This window comes from Convolutriloba macropyga, chromosome 9, assembly GCF_964194025.1.
Source record: "Convolutriloba macropyga chromosome 9, txConMacr16.3, whole genome shotgun sequence".
Taxonomy (NCBI): Eukaryota; Metazoa; Xenacoelomorpha; order Acoela; family Convolutidae; genus Convolutriloba; species Convolutriloba macropyga.
This window is the reverse complement of record NC_134476.1, coordinates 27175221-27191723: the sequence shown is the minus strand read 5'-3', so window position 1 is coordinate 27191723 and position 16503 is coordinate 27175221. Positions and strand designations below refer to the sequence as shown.

Genomic DNA, 16503 nt, shown 5'->3' with positions numbered 1-16503 from the left:
ATTTACTTTGAAAGAGAATTAAAAAAAATAGAAAAAGAGAATACTAGCAAAATAACTTCAAAAAATATACTCTTAGAATAGAATAAGAGTAGAGAATACTTGATATTTCAGGAACTTTCTTCAATCCCTAACGAACTGATACCAGTCTTTCAGAAGGAACCTTCAAGTGGTTGGCCCGAATACAATACACAATCAACTTCTAAACCTCAATCTGGAATTAAACAACTTGACAGACTAGTACAACCCACAACTCACGTTACCCCATCTACAACTTTTCTCTCAACTATCAAGATTTCAGCAGTACAAACTCAAGCAACTAGTGCAAATTCATCAACGACGGTTACATCATCCAAGAAGAGAACTAAAACTGCAGATACAATTGCAAAGAAACAACCACGTAAACAATTCATTAGAGAGACATTCAACCCAGCGGCACCGCTAGAAGTAAATATACCCAAGACAAACAGTAGGGTACCCAACGTCTTAGCAAACACTACATCTACTCAATCGTCACGACCAAACTTTCTTAATCTTCATCATTACACAACTACCCCCCTGCAAGACCGCCTACAAAAACAACATCAAGCTGAGATACAAGCTAAAACCCCCGGTTTTAATGGACACCCGAACTACGATACAAATTTAATCTACCAGTTGCAACCCAACATCAATAGATTCAATCTCATTGGTTATTTGTCAAACAAAAATTCTTATCTACTAACTAATCAGAACCTACAAGGACAAACAATACAAGTCCCGTTTGATAATATTACAGCAAACCTCACTCCTCAGCTTGATACCTTTACTTATCAGGTACAGCAAAACTTTCTGACAGAAAGACAACGCTCTCAACAGCTCGAACAACGGATTACTGAGCTCCAACTGGAGATCGCAAATCTGAAGCATCAACTCCACATCCTCCACTCATCACGTTGAGCACTCACGGAATGGAATAGATAAATTTGTGGTTGTTGATGTTCAGTACTTCCTTCATTACTTCTTCTTCTTTCTCCCGCGGTGAGGAAAATTATTCGTTAGTTTAAACGCCTAATTATTAGTCATTTTAATTACCTTACTCTCTTTGATTCCATTACTTACATCAAGTAAAGTAATCCGCATTGGAACCATCTTAAATGATTACACTTAGCGCAATTTATGGTGAACAATGAGTCCATTCCTATCTTTCGATTGCAGATTTGATTTGTTCTCGCTTCTCTAATAAAATCTATTCTTTATTTTTACCGATTTATCTTGCTTATTACATCATCCGATTGTTCCATCGATTTCCATAATTTATTTAATGTCTTACAACCTTTCAGTAGACGTTAAGTATTTCAAAACATATTGCGATCTCGCTGAATTTATTCAATCGCAAGTTATTAAAACTTCGAAAACATTCTTAGTTGGAAATAAATTCTATACACCATTGTCAGTTCATTGGACATTTGAGTTACAAGAGATTATCTTATTCTTACAAGATAACAATTCTAATGAAATTGTAGTTTATTTTCATCAAATTCCTGAGTACGATTTATTTGAAATTCTAAAACTTATTCATACAGAAGAAATTCTTAACATCAATAATCTAAACTTTCGACCTCTCACTTATTACAATTAATATGTTAATCTTCAAGACTTCGGTGATCACGGATATAGAAATGTTACAACCTTTCGTTAACAGGTATGCATTCATCGCCATCCGCCATTTATAGTTTAAGTACTATTTGGATCTTCCTGTCAATTTCTTTCAAAAAATAAATGGTCTTCCATTCTCCCCATTGACACAAAAATTGAATGACTATATTATTCACAATGAACACATATTTTGAAGGAGGTGTTGATATCGAATGGTTTAAAGACTATTGTCAATTCTCTGATCATGTTGAATCCGCATGGGTTAACTTTTCTAAACAGATTATTTTTAACGATAAAGTTTTCAGAATCTCCGAATTATATTATTCTGAATTTCAATGCAAAGTTATTTTATTTCTTGAAGACTTTGAACAAAAAGAAATTGTTATTTATTTTGAACTGATGACAAAAAGCAAGATTAATTATGTCTTAAAGCTAATTCATAATGATCAACTAAGTCTAAATATTAATTCCTTAAACTAAAGCTACAAAGCTTACTTCAATTGATTTATTCTTCAACAAGACCCAAATAAAGATGAATTACGAAACGGAATTCTTTATTTGGGGAGTTATTTCAACAACACTAGCCCTTATGGTGTTGTGCGCAGTCATTTTAATTTCCCTATTCTTTTACCTCGCTTGTCATTATAGACCATTAACTTAACCAGTATATTCTTCAACTTATATTATTCTATTATTCAACGTCAGATGTACTAGCAGCACAATTTTATAGAAAAACTTCAAAAGGTCTATTATAACGACCAGCCAAAAAAATTGGATCTATTATTTTGTACAGCCCTGTATCTTAGGACATCGTCAACCCTTCTTCAAGAGAGAACTCAGAAACAAGAAGCTACGATGAACATTAGAACTTTAACCAAGTAATCTACCTCACAAACTTTAAATGCTTAATTATTATAAAATTAAGCTAAATAATTTATTCGATTATGTAAAATTTGATGTTTTGATTTAATACCTATGGACCGGGATGGGATGTACTGAAGTGTGCTACACTCAGTAACACTATTTGATAATCTTAGTGCTATTTTGAGAATTTACGTTATAGTGCGTGAAGCACAAACTTGATTTGGACAAAGTCCATTTTAACGCGTGAACAAATTACTAAGTAGTTTTAAATAAGCTACTATTATAAGATTACTAACTAGAACTGAGAATACTATGACGTGATATTATCACGCCACACAGATAAGACCAAGTTAACCTTGGTAACTCTGTCGACACTGTTATCTCTATCCAATAGGATACTAGATAACCACGTGTCTGCAAGTATAAAAGGAGCTTGCACGCTCAACCACCAACACTTTTTGGTCCCCGATAACTTCTGATTTAAAATCATACTCCCGTATTGCTCCCTTGCTCAATCTCAGCTTACTTGAGATAGTTTTCTAACTTAGAATATTTTGTGACTTGTTCTTAACTAAGAACTCTCTAAGTCATAAAATATTAACTTAGCACAAATTTGGAAATCAGGTAAGTTTAACTTAACTTCTCTAAGTTATAATTTAACATCTCTTAAACTCTATCTAAGTTACAAGTTAACTTAGAATAATTCAACCTGTACTATTTAGTACCATCTCAGTCTTAACAACTTTAATTATTCTATCCCTTCATGCTCGGTTCATAATTGATGCTGTTTAACATAACTTATTAATTCATATTTGCATTTGACTTTCTTTAATACTTAACTATATACCAAGAGTAGAACTAGGGGTTGAACTCTCAAGTTATACATGTGGTCCCGCGATTAACCCCGTGGTTTAAGTATCTAATGTACGGACCAGCAGTATAAAAGTAATGAAAATGGAACATGCACCTCTATCTTGCAAAAAATGTGAACAAAAAATTAAAATTGAGTTAACACACTGATATGTAATTTTCCTTTAATAGATTAAAACTCAGTCGTAAAAAGTATTGTGAAAGTCTGTATAGAAAGTGTAACATCCAACAGATGGTGGAGGGGGGGGGGTGTTAGTTCTTAGAAAGCTGTACAATACAACTTGAGTACGCGCATGTTGAGAATTATGGGAATTATTATTTTGTAGTTCACTGCATCAGTTTATTGGATAATTACTACCTGGAAATCTTTGTAACTTTCGAGTGTCATGACTAGAGTTGTTTCCAGTTGAGCCGGGGTCACTGTCTCATTGACCAAAACTTCCCCAGTGTCCGTTTGAACAACAGTAATTCTGGCCTCGTCGATCAGGGAAGGCTGGGCCCATGAGATTACTAGAGTCTCTTCATTCGTCTCGTCCTAATAAATTAGACGACAAAATTACAATCGGGATTTAGTATTGATGGCACAAATCTTATTAACTGGTTAGATGGATTTTCGCCCAAAAAATTGAAGGGATTTATTGCTTTGCTATAAAACTTTAGAGCGAAGTTGCTCAAACGCAGATTGAAGTACCAGATATAACAACTAATCAAATTGAGTGATAACTCAAACAAACAAAAAGTTCAAGCTGCTTTACAAGTAAAATACCAACGATGATATGCATACATAAGACTTGGAAAACCTTTTTGTTTACTTTTTCGAATCACTTTTTTCCGAGTCTATAGAATATGAAAATTTTGAGAAAAAATTAATGGTATAATGTAAAACTGAATTGAATGTCTGCTAATTAAAGTACATTCGCTTGAAAAGTTTTCATACGAGGAAAGAACTCGGCAGATTTTTTGACGAATTGATCAATATCTATACCAATTATTTTTTGTCATGTTCTGAAACATTGGGAGAATAATTTACGTTTTTAAAACAAAAAACTTTTTTAAAACCGGCAGTAAAAAAATTGCATAAAAGACTAGAAAGACTAATATAATCGCAAGATATTCCTTCTATAGCAATGAAATACTCTTTACAGAGTGACTAAGTTAAAACATCGTTACATTGTCGGGGTTTCCAATTTTGTACATGTAGATGTCAGCGTCCAATCCAGGCACCAAGTCGCTATTATCCGACCCACAAGCCGCAGACCCAATCATCACTGGCCCCGACATGAGATACCCGAAACTGGGCAACCCTGCGAAGTCACCCCCTACTGGTTGGAATGCGACCCAGAAGAAGTCCCCTATTTGCATAGGGACATCGCGAGAGGGAGTGACATCGTCAAATTCCAGCGTGACAGCGGATGAAAAGTCGCCATGTCGCCAGTATGCGACCTTGGCTGTCTTGTAGTCCATATTTGCATAACTCAAAGTAGTCTGAACAAGAACGACACAGACAACTAAGTGGTCATTGCAAATCGTTGCTAAGTGTGTGATGGCTTACTTTGCACTTAATCCTCATTAAATACCATTAATATGGGTGATAATATATTAATAGATGTTCCCATCGGAAGTTTCATGAACGGAAATTGATGGTTTCTGATTCCGTCAAATCAATTAAAACATAACTCTTTTTGAAAGCAATCAAGCAACCACACTATGCTTTGAGAAATTAAAAGTTATGCAACTTTTTTTTAATTAAATGGATTTTTTTCTATCTACAAAGCATTATCAATGCAAAAAAGCATTATTTCGTTCACACGTGTAAATGAAAACGAAAATTTCGTTCAGAGAAAAAGAAAATTTCCAAATTTGAGATTTAAAACTTTGTACGCAAAATGCTAGAAAACTTAGTATTTAATTAAATAATTTATTGATGATCAAGTTTTGTGAATATTTAAGCGTAAGGATTGTGAACAAAATCGGGAACATTTATTTGTGTTTGTGCTACTCCATCGTAGACAGCAGAGTGGGTTACATAATCAACATAAGCAACCTGTGAGTTTGAGGTGTATATGATGTCAGGAACGTGTTCCTTGGGCAGAAGAACAGTGTCCCATGCTACCATCACTGAGTTCCTATCTGTCCCTGCACTCAATGCATGAACCTGCAGGGTGTACTTCTCACCTGTGCTCAGTGGGGTGTACTCCTGTCAATAGCAATCATATAAGGTTTAATCTTATATGCAATCTTATATGGTTCAAAAAGTAATCTATAATTGAACTTGCAATGAAAGCTCTAAAGCCAAGCATGTGATTTGAACGGATAGTGTTTGGCATTATCATTACAATTATCAATCGGTGCCAAATGTTTGAGTATGGCACTTTTGTGGCTGGTTTCCACTTTTGTATCTTTCTGGAGCACGCCGGTAGAGCCAAACGGACGCGGAGCAGAATGCTATAAAATGAGAATCAAAACCGAATATTTCCTGCGCTCTCATTGGTTAATCTTGAACGCAATACTTTTAAAGCAGCTTTTGTGATTTTTTTAAAAGTAGCATAACAAAGGTCTATCCGTGGTCACAGCCACTTTTTTGGTTTTCAGTTTTGTGGGTTCAAAAACTGACTTCATTTGAGCTTCAATTACAGTCCCAACGCGACATCAAAAAAATGTTAATTTTCAATTAGGATCCACAAAGGTAAATTTTGATGAAAAGCTGTATTGCCAATATAAATCTGATTTATACCTTTTTGGTTGAATTATAGAGTTTTTGCATAGACAAGATTTTAGATGTATTAGAGAAGTAAACGCTTCTGTCTACTTATCAATCTTATTGATTTTGTTCTAAAATTAAATCAATAAATAAGTTTACTCCACTGAAGTAGGCACCACCTTCAACTAAACAAAGTTTTGGGACGGCTTTAACATTGTAAACATAACTGACTAACGTCGGGCAAATTGCTCTCAAACGACCGGTGAGCGGTTGGCGCTGTCAGTAGCCAGCTACGGTTCAGTAAATCCAGCTTTAGTTTAATTGAAGGGGCGTGAGGTGAGCACGGGGGGTTTGCACTGGAGGACAACGGTAGGGGATTGATGGGGCAACGGCAGGGGCGCTGACTACATGAGGCCAAGTTCTTAAGGGCTGAAGGAGGCGAAGGGGTGGGGAATTGGGGGAGGTTGGACTGAAGGGGGGATGATTTGGTAGAGGGGTAAATTGAGAGGATGGAGGGGTTCAAACTCTGAGAACCACCCTTTGCACAATAAGTATACGTCTCCAAAACAGTCTCTGTGAATAACATTTTTGGAGATTGGTGAGCTGAAAGGCACTAAGAAAACATAATGCCCTCTAGGCGATTCATGTTTATCCCGTTTTTGAGGACGAAAAGTCAAATGGGCCTGACGATAATTCGGCCAAGAAAGAAATTTCAGACAAAAGTCCACCGGATTAGTATAATTACAACAGACCTCATTTGAGATGAAATAATAATTTCTATTTATATCATAGAGACGGTTTTTATGAAATACAGAATTTGAGTATCTTGGATGGAAGTCTACTTTTTTCTCAATTCCACATGTCTACTTAGATTAGCTCTATTGAAGTTTTCAGAGTAGCTTCACATTTCGTCTCTTTTTTCTCCCAGAAGGAGCGGCGCCGGTTAATACACTGAGAAATCAAGAGTCTCCGCTATCCTCCAAGTTAGTTTTGCTAATTTAAACTAATTGGGATTGGTTGATAGTTATTTTTTATAGTCACCCGAAAAGTTATTGCTAGATAATTGAAATTATAATTGAGGAAGTATGTTGTCCTACAAAGATCTGATGTGATGTTACCAAATCCGATATGACCGTATGCTGTTTCCTTATAACAGTATCCAAGTTAATTGTGAATAATTTAACTAATCAACACTAAGTTCTCTTTGTGTCAACCTTTTTTTATCGAATGGGAAAGAAATGCTTTCGAGAAATGTTTTTGAAGGTCATTCATAATTTTGATATCGTTAGTCCCTAATTTGGAATCTAGGACGTTCTTTAGGTGCGTTAAAAATTGAAGGTAGATCTACAAACCAACTTTCATCAGGCTCATTTTTCACCTATTCAACTTTCTCATCAGTATAATTAACTTCGCCATTATCATCGGTTTTTATTTTTGAATTTTGATTTTGCTTTGATTTTGTTAACAACTCTAGGTCAGTATTAATTTGGTTCTTCTTCCAGAATTTTTTTCCCGCACCTAAAGCCCATCTCTTTGGATCAAACTCTTCTCCCAATTAGTAAGAAGCTACGCAGATGTACAAAATGTAATTATAGGAAGCAGCACCATCACCAATTTTGCGATACGACCGCTCCAACCGATATGCTTTTTATAATCTTTAAAGGTCCGTTGTTCTTCCGTTTGGGTTTCATTTCCCAGACCTCTGTGTTCATCAGTTGACGAAGAGTTCACGGGTCCCTTTTTTCTTTGTTATCAAACTATCATTTTCCTAAGAGCCAAACAGCCACAAGAATGAATGCAAGGATCCTCAATGTGAAAGCAGAGAAGCCAACATCTTCGTCATTGTGTACTCTGGGATTCTTCAGGTGGCTTTCGACATCCGTCTTCCTTTTTTCCTAGATGCTTTCTGGGTGAAGACTGGTTCTATCATTCAATAAGTTCCACCGTCGGACTTCTTTTGGTTCCAACGGTGAGGAATCAATAGGAAAAGGGTTAATGGCAAACGCACTTTTGGTTTTGAAAAACCATGCTCAGCTGTCTTCTAATCAGGAGAAATTTTTCTGTAGCCAAAATTATGAAAATAGAATTACTAGGATGGAAGTCTATCCTATTCACAGTCCCACAAGTCTACTTAGATTAGCTCCTTGTATTGATTTTACTACAGGTGGGATCAATACCTTCACAAAACTGTTGCTCTTAAAAGGAATAAAGGGGTATACCTAGCCCTCCGTTCAATCATTTTTTAGGAGCTGTCGATGCGTTATAACCCTTTAATTAATACAGTTATTCTCTAATCGTAAGAGGTTTGTCAATAAATACAACTATACGATTGAGAACTATACCTGGTCATCACCTCAAAAAATTAAACACTGGTTCAAACAAAAATATTTAAAACAAGGTTGAAGCTGGCGTGAGGAACTCGTCGGTGTTCACTCCACAAACGGAACAGACCAGTTTTAATCTACTTGAATAGATCGATTAGCCATTTTCAATCAGGTTTTTAGGGTTACTGCAGGCCCAGGAGTGTCTAGTTAGTTTCACCGGTCAAAAGTACATTGATTAACTTTGCTTGCCGGTTTTGAACTAGTAGGCAACCCTACCGCTGAAATGCTGGTGGGATTGCTCATGTGGCTTCTGACATCAGTCTTCGTTTTTTGTCCTAGATGCTTCCCGGGTGGAGAATGCTTCCTTCATTCAAAGAGTTTCACCCTCGGACTTCTTTTTAGTTTTAACAGTGAGGAATCAATGGGAAAAGGGTTAATGGCAAACGCATTTTTAATTTTGAAAAAACAAGTAAAGCTGTCCTCTAATTAGGAAAAAAATCCCCTGTAGCCCGCAATATAAAATTAAAATAACTAGGATTGACGTCTATCCTATTTACAGTTCCACAAATCTAGATATATTTTTGATTGGATGACTAAAAAAATGACAATCAATCAACCAATAAAAAAGGTTAATTAAGGGAAAGGGGTTTTAACCGTCTGAGCTCCTTTCAGGAGACAAAGAAGGCAACTTTTGAAGCTACTCTGAAGGTAGGGTTACCTACTAATTGAAAACTGGCGAGCTTGTTTAATCATTGTAGCATGGACCGGTAAACCAACTAGACACTTCTGGGTCTGCAGTAATCCTAAATACCTGATTAGAAATGGCTAGTTTTTGCGTCGATTGTTGAAAATGGCCAACAATCGACGCAACAACTAATCTAAGAAATTTGACACTCTCAATTTTCGCTATGTATGTATATATATATATATATATATATATATATATATATATATATATATATACTTCTAATCTATGATTTGTTGAGATAGTTAATTTCGAGGAATTTCAACAGGAATTTCAGCTTAACAGGAACTTTAACAGGAATTTCAGCTTAACTTTAAATACTGTTATTTCAGCTTAATTAACTTTCGCACATAAAGAAAGATGAAAACAACACTCAGCGTGGATGTAACAGATTGACACAACAATTAACACTTAAGTTGCTTCGGGAGTCCAAAAAAGTCTTAAGTTTTGCTTAGCACAAATTTCACGTGTCTTTTAATTGAACGAGGGTTTAAAGCTTGGTTCAACGTAAGTGTTCAACAGGGTTATTAATTTGAGGAAAACTAATTTTTCCAACGATAATATTAGGAAAATCGTGTTTTATTCTTATCTTTGTGATATGAATAGTTTGTCCTAAACATATTGTTCAAAAATTGTTTTCTACACAATGATAACATTAATAATACTTTTGCTTTCAATCATTGATATTCAATTACAAAATACATCGGAAAGACTGCAGGGGGAAAATATTAGGCCATTGACCCATTGTCAAGTGTCCCAGATGAAATAATCTTTTTGTAGTTGGTAAAATTGTACATCAAAACAACCTGAAAATATTCAACAATAGAAAACAACACAACATACGTCTGTAGAAGTGTTGAAGAATGGAGTAGTGCCTCTGGGGTCGTTGAATGGGTCATAGTCAATGACAGTGACATTTTCCCCACTGGTGCTGTTTTTGATCACAAAGGTGATGTGGGTGAAGATGCCCACTTGGATGAACGAATGTACCCAGGTTGTAGCTGTGCTCACATCAGTCTAGAAAAGGTTCTATAGTTATCATTGTTACTGCGTTTACAAATAAAATGACCGTACAAGAAGTAGAGCGATTGCATCAATTAATAAGAAACGGATATTTTTGATCAGTTCTTTAAGGAAAAAAATGACAACCATATTATTTTTTTCTCGCTGACATGATAAGTTTTCAGCGTTAATGTATGAAATGACGGTTCTTTATCTGCATGTTTTGGTAAATAACACTCTAACCGTTTTCATGTGAACCTTTTTTTTATATATAGAGGAACGAACAGTCTAATAGGTAACATTAACCAATAACCAGAAGATTTGTACAATTTTGATTATTTTAATATATATTCCTGATTATTCTGAAAGCATGTAATTTTCAACCTTTCGGTTATACTATTAATTTACATGTTTGGAAAGAAAAAACTTAGCAAAACTAATCGTCTGCCTAAAAGTCAATTAACTTTTTTTAAATTTGTTTTAAAGTTTAAATTGTTTAAATTGTTTTTTAAAAAAACGTTAAACTGTTTTAAAATTTATCTCGACTTAATTTGTAGTAGGAAAGTGTTCCACCTCATTGTCATCTCCGTACTTGATGACCCAGTTGAGACTGTAAATTCCCCCTGTGTCCACAGCGCTCAAGTCACACACGTCGTCTGGAATGGACAGAGGGAGGGCTGGCAGGGTGCTCTGGTTGAACCGGAGTGTCTGGACCTCAGGTGGGGTGTACTCATCCCACTCACTGTACGCTTTCACTTCGAACATGTAGATGTCTCCTGGGGTCAACTGGTTCCATGTTGAGATACGTGTAAGACTATATAAAAGGATCCAGGATTAAATTTAAGGGAATCTAGAAACTAAAAATCTGGGACCAGAAACTTAATTCTAGCATAAAACCCAGATTCAAAGGACAATCATGTGAAAAAATAGACAAAGACAAAGTTGAGTTTGGGGGCATCTTCCTTTCCCTAATTACAAGCTCGATACTAAAAGTAAATTTGACCCATAAAGTCTTTTTATATGTTGACCCACGGTCTCTTCATACGCAATAAAGGTCGACTAGCAGTCTTCTCATAATTCGAGCTCTCAACCAGGTAGGTGTCCCCAATAATTCAAAATTTCACTATTTTGCTTCATCATTACGCCTCAAATGTACATTTACTCGAGTACTTTTATTTATTTTTGTCACTTATTTGCAAGATAGCTGTTATTAGGCCAATTAAACAAATAAGAAAAATCTTAAGTAATAGTTAGATAACTGCTTCTCCATGTGCAAATTGATTAGTGTACAGACACAGTTGAGACGAGGCGAAGCCGAGCTGAAACGAAGTCCGACACGAATCAATTAGGCATCAAAAGTAGTTCTATCTATTTGTTTTAGTCGGCCTATCCAAATAGCCGAAACCAAGTGATTTGGGGTGATAACTTCTGACCTAAACAGTTGAAGAATACTCCTATGCTAAACCAAAAAATTTTCAAACAGAAAAGTTCAACACAGTCCTCAAGACAAGGTAATCTCAAGAGTTCTTTTTTAATTAAAGGGTGAGCAACCTGTAATAAATGTCAAATATAGTGACAAGACGAATATTATCAAACCAACAAAAATGTTTGAATTCTGCTTTTCGATAATATCAAGGGAATCTTATTTTTCCCAAAAATAGCAAGCTCTGGAGAAACAAAACTTAAATGACTGATTACAAATAGGTCAGATCTAGATTAAATACAATATTAAAGACCACCTGAGACTGAAAATGCAATTAATTGCGTTTGTCTTTAGAAGAAAATTTACAACGTCAAATTTCACTATATGAAATGCACTGTTTCCGGCTGGCTAAATTGATTGGGTTGTCACAATAATACTGATTGAGTTTGCGCATTTTGTTTTGAATCAACTTTAAAAGCATGAGAGAATTGGTAAAGTTTTGTGTTTAATCCTCATTGAGGTGCAGATCTATTGATTTCCCAGCCCGAATAAATTTGCAGCAAAAACTCAAGAAAGCCAACTTAAACAGCCAGCGCAAAATGACAATATTAGTCCACAAAATCTCAAAGTTGATATATTTAACAGTTTACTCTTATCTAAAGTAACCAAGTTTCGAAGTAAAAATTTACCATCTTTTATAACTCTTTTTTTAGAGTGCTCCTCTTAGAAGACAGGAAAGTCATTAAAGTACCATTAGTGGTGTGTTCCTAAGTACTGTTTTGTTAGGGAACTGATCCACCTTGTGTATAGTTTTTCTGATTTATAGATATCTACACAGAAAACTTGCTCAGTACTAATTACTCAGACCCGGTTGCGGAAAGAAACCCCCACGGAAATAAACCTCCACGGAAATAAACCTCCACGGAAAAAAAACCCCACGGAAATAAACCCCCACGGAAATAAACCCCCACTTTACTATTAAAGAGCTGCGCATTTAGCACGTTTGGCCATGGCTCGCGGGTCATGACCATGCCTCAGCGGCCTGTGGGACTTGATATGAAACTATCACAACCGAACAAATTATCACGACAGAAATTCAATTTTAAAATGGTGGTTTATTTCCGTGGGGTTTTATTTCCGTGGGGGTTTATTTCCGTGGGGTTTATTTCCGTGGGGGTTATTTTCCGTGGGGGTTTATTTCCTAGACCCACTCAGACCAATTACGGATTGGTGCCTACCCATTTGAAGGCTCTCAAAAAAATCGGTTCTGAGTTGAATCGTAACTAATCCAAAACAATTCAGGAAATCATATTTTAAGCTCTTTGAACAGTTTACTTGAAACTTAATAGCAAATAATCAATCGTTCTATTAATTAAAATAGGTAGTACCTCCGGTTTAATGATGTTATATCCCTAAATTAAACCATATTTTCACCACATTGTAAGAAAAACAACCTAACCCAACAGAGTTTGTTAGCAAATTTCCATAAGCTTTAAGCGATGGCTCCAAAAAAACATTAAAAATTGATTTTCTGATCACCTGAAACCGGCAGGAGAGAGCTTTTTCTGTTCCTTTGTTTAATTGAAAAAGTTGATGGCGTTTTTTTCAAGAACTGCTCAATGCAACTTCCGGGACTTTGGTCGCAGCGGGTTTCAGCGCTGTACCATTTACTTTCAATTTTAACCAGTACTGAACCAGGCAAATAGAAGTATAAAACCTTTTGTCAGTCTGCCCAGACTACATTAAGAACCATCCCCCTCTGTCACTTTTCTTTGCAGCCTCATTTACATTTTTGCTCAACACTGCACAGAATGTTTTACATTTCTTTCATCATCAGACTAAACCCCTTTTTTGCATAATTTGCAATCACCCCAAAAGCATGTGCCATATTAATTGATTGAGTCGACATATAATCTTCCCTGAAATTTGCGTTTATTTGATGTTATAAATGCTATACATTTGATGTTGTAAATGCTACATTTGATGTTATCAATTAAATAAATTAATTTTCAATCCCAAATGCATGTGCCATTGATTAAACGAAATTGGAAATATAACCTTCTGTTTATTATTTACCGCATGTATTATGCATTTATTTTATGTTATGAATTAATTATTATAAGCAGACTTGTCTTTGTTTTGAGGTACTTGAGGTACTAAATCCCACCATTAATTGTAACCGCTGTATTCAGCCTACGCATACAACCTCTTTTGCACGTGTATGCCTTGCTCTTTTGCACTCTTTAGCCTTCGTGTCTGATTCATCCTTCGCATACAAACCTGCTTGTATAACTCATCTTTCGCATGCAAACCGCCGTTTATAACCCATCCTGCGCATGCAAACCTCCGTTTATAACTCATCCTGCGCATGGAAACCTGCGTATATAACTCATCCTGTGCATGCAGACCTCCATTTATAACTCATCCTGCGCATGCAAACTCCAGTTAAATATCCATCCTAGGCATAAAATTGGCAGATAAAGGCTATTAATTTTGCTATGATATGTGTAAAATTTGGCATGATCATTACTCTTGTAAAACAAAAATAAATAATGAAAAGATGCTGATTCATTGCTAAAATGAACAGCAAAAAAACTCCGGGTTATTCAAGAATGTTAGTTTGTTTTGCAAAAAAAATCACAGGTTTCTCGGTTTCTTGCATACTGCTGTTCAAAAACTAAAATTAAATCAATATTAAATTTTAAAAAAAACCTTCTATACAACGTTCAACAACGGTCTTTCCATTGATGAGACCACCCTCTTCTCTTACTCAAAAATGGTTGGCCTAGAGACCTTTCAAAAATCTTCCCAAGGACATCGTGAAAACAGCGCTTTTCACTCAAAATCTGATAACTGGTATTTCGTTTAAAATTTAAGCTGTTTTTCTTCAATTTAAATGTAAAAGTGAAAATTTCGCACCAGAAGTCTGAGTTAAAACACAAATACCACCACAAGCATATTTTTTTTCAGCTTCTCATCATTGTGTCTCCGTTGGGACTTGCATGGCTATTAACAGCAGTAGTAATTGCATGGCTATTAACAGCAGTAGAACATTTTCGTATTAACTACTATAAAACCGATCAATGATTATCATATCATAAAAACAGGATTGATTCGTGCTTGAATGTTCAACATAAAAAAGACATAAACGGTCAAAATTCACTGTTCATCCGAACTCTTTCATGCTCTTTTCTCCAAAATTTTTAGAATTTACAATTATAACTTATTTTGAGCTCGTTTATTTCAAGTGATATTGTAGTTTGTTCTGTTTTTGGAAAAATTTGAGCAAAAAAATATTAGTGACCATGTTTTGTTTGCATCGTTTCAACAAAAAAAAATGTTTTCTTAATCCGTTTTACTCAATGTTCAAGTTGTTCACCAGTGCACCATTGCCACGCATTTGTTACCTAATGCATCAACTCTTCATGGATCTTAATTAAATTGAATTTTGTCTTAATAAGGTCAGCTGACCTGATGTCATCAAACTTTTATGCGCAATTAACAAAATTTTTTGTCCCAGTTTCTTTGGCAATTTTCACGCTGTAAAAAATTGGCCGACAAAGGTTGTAAAAATCATTTCATTTAGAAGAAGATGCGAGAGACTTCATTGATTTTAATGCTTTCAAACTCAAATATAGTGGGATATGAGATCTTAATATATAAAAGGGGCGAATAGCAGGCGTATTCTGCAGGACAATAATAAATCAAGTTTCAGAAAAGAGTTTGGAATCAAGATTAATTCCAGGATATTGGCACTTTTGAACAAGTCTCTTAAATATATTTCATGTATAAAATATCCATCGCCGGTTTGTTCTTGCTCAAAAAATAAAATTGTTTTGTCTTATTAAAATTTAATCTTAATTAATTTTTTTACAAGTAACTATATGTTTTCGCGAAAACCATTTAAATTCCTCCGAAATACTGTGCTCAGAACAACACTGTCGTTAAATGTCAGTATGTTCCGCCAATTGGACCCTATCTCATTCATCTGACATACGGTATATGGTCCGACAATTATCAACCGACAGATGGTCGATCCTGACCGTTTTTGGCAGAAATGGCCGACACCGACCATCAAATTTGACTCAATAGTGGCCAAGGGCAGTCTGTTCTTTCCCGATATCGGTAAATCACTTTCTTCTTTGAACAAATAGAATTTATCTTGTAGTCAGCTGGATATGAATTTGAAGTCAAATGGTATTTGCATTGTAATTTTATTTTATACATTACTTCAAATTAAGATCAAATTTTCCTAATGCTAATCGGAAGGAGAAAGTGTTCAACCAAATAAAAAAATCCGATTTAATTAATATACTCTTTCAAACAATACAGTATAAATTGTTAAATTTGTTAAATTGCTGTTTTAAGGTTTCCTTAAGATTAATTCGCTTTTTTCCGTATTATAGGAGGAATTTTATTCAACATCTGAGTGATTTTTTGAGGGAGAGCACGGTCTCTTACTTATATAATGAAAAGTTATTCTGTTCTCCAATTTTTGTTTCTTTAAGATTCCCCCCTCCCCCGGAAAAGCTATCAGTACTGATTAAGTTTCTTAAAATATTCACATCATAATTAAGAAACTCATAATAGATCTTTCAAATTTTTTCAAGTAGCTTTTACTTTGATTCGGTTTATCTGACAATTTATCCGCTTTATAGCAGAATTATTTAGATTTTGGAAACATTGTAATCATAATTTTAAGTAAGAGGGTACTAAGAATCAAAACAAGATTGATCTCGCGCTTCAAGTCATATTTTATGCCATGATAGATATATATTGCTCTGATCGGCATTTTTGAGACAATTTTATTGAATTGAAATTGAAAACATAAAACAGAATCAATCATAATTCCCAAAGATTTCTATTCTCACTAGTTAACCTCTGTTACGCTTAGGTTAACAAATCAAGCTATTTCAGTTACTGAGAAAATTTGGAATCT

General features: G+C 35.1%; 4 protein-coding genes across 5 annotated transcripts in view; 2 read left to right on the top strand and 2 right to left on the bottom strand.

Moving 5' to 3' along the window:
• Positions 1-16503, top strand: part of LOC142345701 (signal recognition particle 14 kDa protein-like) — a 335593-nt gene that overhangs the window by 188630 nt on the left and 130460 nt on the right. The window lies entirely within an intron of this gene.
• The window catches only part of LOC142345700 (transcription initiation factor TFIID subunit 7-like), a 266429-nt gene that overhangs the window by 143922 nt on the left and 106004 nt on the right, over positions 1-16503 (top strand). The window lies entirely within an intron of this gene.
• The window catches only part of LOC142345698 (serine/threonine-protein phosphatase 2A 56 kDa regulatory subunit gamma isoform-like), a 316862-nt gene that overhangs the window by 228246 nt on the left and 72113 nt on the right, over positions 1-16503 (bottom strand). The window lies entirely within an intron of this gene.
• Positions 1-16503, bottom strand: part of LOC142345697 (uncharacterized) — a 95776-nt gene that overhangs the window by 30095 nt on the left and 49178 nt on the right. For both annotated transcript variants that reach the window (XM_075397942.1, XM_075397943.1), the window contains exons 9-13: positions 10715-10955; positions 9983-10156; positions 5414-5566; positions 4540-4854; positions 3728-3904 (exon numbers count right to left, since the gene is read on the bottom strand). In XM_075397942.1, the coding sequence (XP_075254057.1) occupies positions 3728-3904; positions 4540-4854; positions 5414-5566; positions 9983-10156; positions 10715-10955 (1060 nt within the window). The remainder of the gene's footprint in view (positions 1-3727; positions 3905-4539; positions 4855-5413; positions 5567-9982; positions 10157-10714; positions 10956-16503) is intronic.